Here is a 7,500-nt window from a genome sequence, read left to right as displayed (position 1 = left end):
CACAAATGATTGTGATCCAACATGACTGACACGGAAAAGACTGCAGGTTTCTGTATGAAAATAGATTTTAAGGTTTTTATAGAAATATAGGTACTAAAGTAGATTTTTTTTGTGTGATGAGCCTGAAAATACTTCCATCACAAAAACACACCCATCACAAAGACATGTCCCTTACACAAAAACACACCCATCACAAAGACATGTCCCTTACACAAAAACACACCCATCACAAAGACATGTCCCTTACACAAAAACACACCCATCACAAAGACATGTCCCTTACACAAAAACACACCCATCACAAAGCACATTTATGACAAGACACACAAATCGCAAAGACACTCCTATCACAAAAACACACCCACCACAAACACACACCTATCACAAAACACACCTATCACAAAGACATGTCCCTTACACAAAGACACACCCATCGCAAAGCCGCATCTATTACAAAGACACACTCATCACAAGGACACACCTATCACAAAGGCACACATATCACAGACACACACCCCATCACAAAGACACACCTCTACACATAGACACACCCCCTACACAAAGACACACCTATAATAAAGACACACACACACCATCACAAAGACACACCTATAATAAAGAAACACACACCACATCACAAAGACACACCACTACACAAAGACACACCCCCTACACAAAGACACACACCTCTACACAAAGACACACCCATCATAGACACACACCCATCACAAAGACATGCCTATCACAAAGACACACAGACGCCATCGCAAAGAAACACCCCTCATTACAAAGACACACACTTCATAAAGACACCATCATAAAGACACCATCATAAAAACACGCCCATCAAAACGACACCATCACAAAGACACCATCATAAAGACACCCACCACAAAGACACACACATTCCTACACAAAGACACACACCATACACAAAAACACACCCATCACAAAGACACCATCACAAAGACACCCTTCATAAAGACACCTATCACAAAGACACCCATCATGAAGACACGGCCATCAAAAAAGACACCATCACAAAGACACCCATTATAAAGACACCCACCACAAAGACACACACATCCCTACACAAAGACACACACCATACTCAAAGACACCAATCACAAAGACACACCCATTACAAAGACCCATCAGTAATGTACAGATTTAGAATCCTGTCTGAATATCTTCTTTATCTAATTCTACATCAGATTTATTTATTTGATTTGTTGTTGATGTAAAATCAGAAGAAACAGCACTGTTTACAAACTTTCAGCAAACACCTAAACACACTTTTACGTTTCAGAAACGTGTGAAATGCAGAAGCTGATTTTAGGTTCCTTTGTATATTTACAGCTGCTAAACTGTGATTGGTCAATAAGTGTTTATAGGTGGGGCTTAATAAAGTCACCAGCCTGTGTACCTACACACTGACATCATTACCCCACCCCTTAATTTAACAGCCAATCAGCAAACATACACATTTGCATATTCATTAATAAGACTAAGATTGATAAGTGTAATAATAAGCACACACACACACACACACACACACACACTCACACACGCTGTCATATACAGTTACACGTCATCAGTTTAAACCAAACACACCCCTGCACACTGACACACAAACATGAACACACAATAAATATCATTGCTGATGTACACACACATGAACACGTGTAATTTACACACTTAGTCACATACTCAGGCATGTGGACAATTATGCATGGGCTGGGATTACACACACACACACACACACACACACACACACACACACACACACAACACACATGCCCATAATAAAACGTGTAATAAAGCTTACACATGCATGTAACACACACACACAAACGCATTCTCTCTCACACACAGAAACACACACACCACATTCTCTCACACACAATAAACATCCTCACTGACATGCATGCACACACACACACACACACACACACACACACACACACACACACACACATGCTCAGTCACACACACAGACATGTGATCAAGACGTGTGCACACACACACACACACACGTATACACACACACACACACACACACACACACACACACACACACACACACACACACACACACGCTCACCCATTTGCAGGCTTCATCTGTCCCGAGGTTCCATCTCGTCCTCTGTCTCACACACACTGAACACACTCCACCGCTGCCTGGAGTCAATATACATCCCCTCTATACACACACACACACACACACACACACACACACACACTCTCTCTCTCTCTCTCTCTCTCTCTCTCTCTCTAATGCACTGCTTATCTTCCTTTCCCACCCTCTCGTTCTCCTTATCTCAGTTTCTACACACACACACTCGTCTTTCACTTTTTCTATTTCTCTCTTTCTTCCGTTTCTCAGTTCTCTCAGATTTTTCTCAGATTCACTCTCTCTCTCTTGCTGTCTTTCGTTCTCTTTTCTTTTCTCCCCAAAACCCTTTCCTTTCTCTTTTCATTCACTCATTTTCACTTTCCTTCACCTTATCCACACTCTCTCCCTCCATTTCTCCTCACTCTGTTATCTCACCTGTCATATTCTCGCATTCTCTCTTTCTATCGTCTGTCTCTTTCTCTTACACCTTTTTAGTTTGTCCACTTCTCTTTTTCTCATCTGTTTTCTTGTTTGCTCACACTTTCTTTTTTTTATCTCTCTCTCTCTCTCTCTTTCTCTCTCTGCCATGGTATGTGTTTGTGTATTTTTTTGGTAAATAGTTTGGTAAAAGATTCGACAGAAAAAGAGCAAGGGAGAGAGAGAGAGAGAGAGAGAGAGAGAGAGAGAGAGAGAGAGAGAGAGAGAGAGAGAGAGAGAGAGAGAGAGAGAGAGAGAGAGAGAGAGAGAGAGAAAGGGAGGCAGACAGACAGATAGACAGACAGACAGAAAGAGGCAAAGCTAGAGAGAAGGAGCAAGAGATAAACAGACACTGAGAGAGCAAGAGAGATAGACATACAGACAGACAGATATAGATAAAGAGACAGACGGACGGACGGACGGACAGACAGACAAACAGATATAGATAAAGAGACGGACGGACGGACGGACGGACGGACGGACAGACAGATAGATAGATAGAGTGAGGAAAATAAGTATTTGGACACGCTGCTATTTTGCAAGTTCTCCCACTTAGAAATCATGGAGGGTCTGAAATTGTCATCGTAGGTGCATGTCCACTGTGAGAGACATAATCTAAAAAAAAGATCCAGAAATCACAATATATGATTTTTAAACTATTTATTTGTATGATACAGCTGCAAATAAGTATTTGAACACCTGTCTATCAGCTAGAATTCTGACCCTCAAAGACCTGTTAGTCTGCCTTTAAAATGTCCACCTCCACTACATTTATTATCCTAAATTACATGCACCTGTTTGAGGTCGTTAGCTGCATAAAGACACCTGTCCACCCCATACAATCAGTAAGAATCCAACTACTAACATGGCCAAGACCAAAGAGCTGTCCAAAGACACTAGAGACAAAATTGTACACCTCCACAAGGCTGGAAAGGGCTACGGGGAAATTGCCAAGCAGCTTGGTGAAAAAAGGTCCACTGTTGGAGCAATCATTAGAAAATGGAAGAAGCTAAACATGACTGTCAATCTCCCTCGGACTGGGGCTCCATGCAAGATCTCACCTCGTGGGGTCTCAATGATCCTAAGGAAGGTGAGAAATCAGCCCAGAACTACACGGGAGGAGCTGGTCAATGACCTGAAAAGAGCTGGGACCACCGTTTCCAAGGTTACTGTTGGTAATACACTAAGGTGTCATGGTTTGAAATCATGCATGGCACGGAAGGTTCCCCTGCTTAAACCAGCACATGTCCAGGCATGTCTTAAGTTTGCCAATGACCATTTGGATGATCCAGAGGAGTCATGGGAGAAAGTCATGTGGTCAGATGAGACCAAAATAGAACTTTTGGGTCATAATTCCACTAAACGTGTTTGGAGGAAGAAAAATGATGAGTAACATCCCAAGAACACCATCCCTACTGTGAAGCATGGGGGTGGTAGCATCATGCTTTGGGGGTGTTTTCCTGCACATGGGACAGGGCGACTGCACTGTATTAAGAAGAGGATGACCGGGGCCATGTATTGCGAGATTTTGGGGAACAACCTCCTTCCCTCAGTTAGAGCATTGAAGATGGGTCGAGGCTGGGTCTTCCAACATGACAATGACCCGAAGCACACAGCCAGGATAACCAAGGAGTGGCTCTGTAAGAAGCATCAAGGTTCTGGCGTGGCCTAGCCAGTCTCCAGACCTAAACCCAATAGAGAATCTTTGGAGGGAGCTCAAACTCCCTGTTTCTCAGCGACAGGCCAGAAACCTGACTGATCTAGAGAAGATCTGTGTGGAGGAGTGGGCCAAAATCCCTCCTGCAGTGTGTGCAAACCTGGTGAAAAACTACAGGAAACGTTTGACCTCTGTAATTGCAAACAAAGGCTACTGTACCAAATATTAACATTGACTTTCTCAGGTGTTCAAATACTTATTTGCAGCTGTATCATACAAATAAATAGTTTAAAAATCATAAATTGTGATTTCTGGATTTTTTTTTTTAGATTATGTCTCTCACAGTGGACATGCACCTACGATGACAATTTCAGACCCCTCCATGATTTCTAAGTGGGAGAACTTGCAAAATAGCAGGGTGTTCAAATACTTATTTTCCTCACTGTAGATAGATAGATAGATAGATAGATAGATAGATAGATAGATAGATAGATAGATAGATAGATAGATAGATAGACAGACAGACAGACAGACAGACAGACAGACAGACAGACAGACAGACAGACAGATAAAGAGACAGACAGACAAAGTGATAAAGAGACAGACAGATAGACAGAGAGAGACAGACAGATAAAGAGACAGACAGGCAGGCAGACAGACATAGAGAGAAAGAATGAGAATTAAACTTGTAATAAAGCCCCAAACTAATAACTCTCTACTCAGATGGTGGGTGTGGCCTAATATTCTAATGAGAATGTTTGACTGACAGCCTTCTGTTTTCTCCTCCAGAGTAGCTTTTATTTTCTCACTTTTTTCATTAGCATCCATTCGCTAGGTTAGCTTTTTTATTAGCTTTCTGGTGCTTAGCCGTCTCGCTAGGTCAGGTATTTCCTTCAGCGTAGCTTTTATTCTGTAGTCTTTCACTCTTTAACTCTAACTAGCTTGCATTCCTTCTTTCTTCAAAGAGCAAACACCTGAAATTTTTTTTAAATGGACTTTAAAGGTTTTTTCTCTCCATCATTGATTTCTAACGGAATAAAATGTGCTTCTGTGCAGAATATCGATAAATCACACAGAACAAACAACTCAGTGATGCATTCAGCAAAACGTCGCCTCAGCACCCAGAACTTCCACAGTTTTAGTCTGAAGGGAAACTTTTTCACCCCAGTCTCAGGAGAGAGGCCCATCTCACGCTGGAGTTCTGCTTTACCGCCCTGCATCATGGGAAATATCCTGGGTTAACATGTTCAATTTACAAGACCACAGAAATACATTCATTTGACACTTAGAATCAAGTTTAAGTGCTAGATTCATCAAGTCTTCATCCAAATCCAAACCTCACCATCAAGAACCATAACCTTCATCCAAAACCAAACCTCACCATCAAGAACCTCAACCTTCATCCAAAACAACCCACCATCAAGAACCACAACCTTCATCCAAAACAAACTTCACCATCAAGAACCATAACCTTCATCCAAAACCAAACCTCACCAACAAGAACCTCAACCTTCATCCAAATCCAAACCTCACTATCAAGAAACATAGCCTTCATCCAAATCCAAACCTCTCCATCAATAGCCATAACCTTCATACAAAACTAAACTTCACCATCAAGAACCTTAACCTTCATACAAATCCAAACTTCACCATCAAGAACCATGACCTTCATCCAAAACCAAACTTCACCATCAAGAACCACAACCTTCATCCAAAACCAAACCTCACCATCAAGAACCATAACCTTCATCCAAAACCAAACCTCACCATCAAGAACCTCAACCTTCATCCAAAACAACCCACCATCAAGAACCACAACCTTCATCCAAAACTAAACTTTACCATCAAGAACCATACCCTTTATCCAAAACCAAACTTCACCATTAAGAACCTCAACCTTCATCCAAATCCAAACCTCACCATCAAGAGCCATAACCTTCATCCAAAACTAAACTTCACCATCAAGAACCTCAACCTTCTTCCAAATCCAAACCTCACCATCAAGAGCCATAACTTTCATCCAAAACTAAACTTCACCATAAAGAACCTTAACCTTCATCCAAATCCAAACTTCACCATCAAGAACCATAATATTCATCCAAAACAAACTTCACCATCAAGAACCACAACATTCATTCCAAACCAAACTTCACCATCAAGAACCACAACCTTCATCCAAAACCAAACCTCACCATCAAGAACCTTAACCTTCATCCAAAACCAAACCCCTTCCATCAAGAACCATAACCTTCATCCAAAATCAAACCTCTCCATCAAGAACCATAACCTTCATCCAAATAAAAACTTCACCATCAAAAACCATAACATTCATCCAAAACCAAACCTCACCATCAAGAACCACAACCTTCATCCAAAACTAAACTTTACCATAAAGAACCACAACCTTCAACCAAAACCAAACTTCACCATCAAGAACCTCAACCTTCATCCAAAACCAAACCTCTCCATCAAGAACCATAACCTTCATCCAAAACCAAACCTCACCATCAGGAGAAGCTTTTGTGATGATTTCACAGCATGTTTTCTTTACTGTTATTGGAGCAGTTTACAGTCAAAAAGTTAAGTATGTTTGGAATTTAGGTGAATTAAAGTCACTGCAGTATTTTTAGTTTTGGGGAAATTATAACTGATGTGTATATAAATATATATTAATATTTATTAGGCTTTTTGGTGGATTTAGCAGTCAGAAGCGTATTTATATTTGGTTTTGGGGAAATCCGCAGGCAGGCAGCACACAGGCATTTATATTTGGATTCTGCAGCAGTTTGTGGTCAGGGTGGTATTTATAATACTATTTGGGGCAATTATATGTTATTGGGTTGAGGCATTAGTGTGGGTTATTTAGCATTCTGCTGTATATTTAGCAGTCAGATGGTATTTCAGTTTAGGCTTAGTGATAATAATAATACTTTTGTGTTTTGGATTTTTGAGGGCCACAGAAACTTATCAGAAAACAAAACCATGTTCTGAGGTTTAGGACCAAATCTCAAATCTAAATATTTCATCTTCAGCCATCAGAAACATTCCTCAGGTTTCAAAATCAATAACCAGCCACTCAGATGTGCAACCAAACCCAGAGTTCCAAAACCAACACAAACATCAGAATTTTAGAGTAAGAACCAAACTACAGGTTCCAGAATAAAAAAAAAACCCTAACCTCAGATATGAGCTCTGAGAACCAGACTCTTCATTCCTGAGTCAAATTTCAAACATAAAAGCTTCATCCAAA

At 40.8% G+C, this 7,500-nt stretch overlaps 2 protein-coding genes across 2 annotated transcripts in view; one reads left to right on the top strand and one right to left on the bottom strand.

Moving 5' to 3' along the window:
- The window catches only part of doc2g (double C2-like domains, gamma), a 33,820-nt gene extending 30,939 nt beyond the window's left edge, over nucleotides 1-2,881 (bottom strand). Inside the window, exon 1 of the mRNA XM_083555017.1 lies at nucleotides 2,105-2,881. Coding sequence (XP_083411143.1) covers nucleotides 2,105-2,121 — 17 coding nt within the window. The 5' untranslated portion in view covers nucleotides 2,122-2,881. The remainder of the gene's footprint in view (nucleotides 1-2,104) is intronic.
- The window catches only part of LOC310733618 (N-acetyllactosaminide beta-1,3-N-acetylglucosaminyltransferase 3-like), a 387,738-nt gene that overhangs the window by 179,898 nt on the left and 200,340 nt on the right, over nucleotides 1-7,500 (top strand). The gene's annotated exons all lie outside the window — the stretch shown is intronic.

This window comes from Silurus aristotelis (assembly GCF_946808225.1).
Source record: "Silurus aristotelis genome assembly, chromosome: 11".
Classification (NCBI taxonomy): Eukaryota; Metazoa; Chordata; class Actinopteri; order Siluriformes; family Siluridae; genus Silurus; species Silurus aristotelis.
The sequence above is the reverse complement of the archived record's forward strand: the minus strand, read 5'-3'. Positions and strand labels throughout refer to the sequence as shown.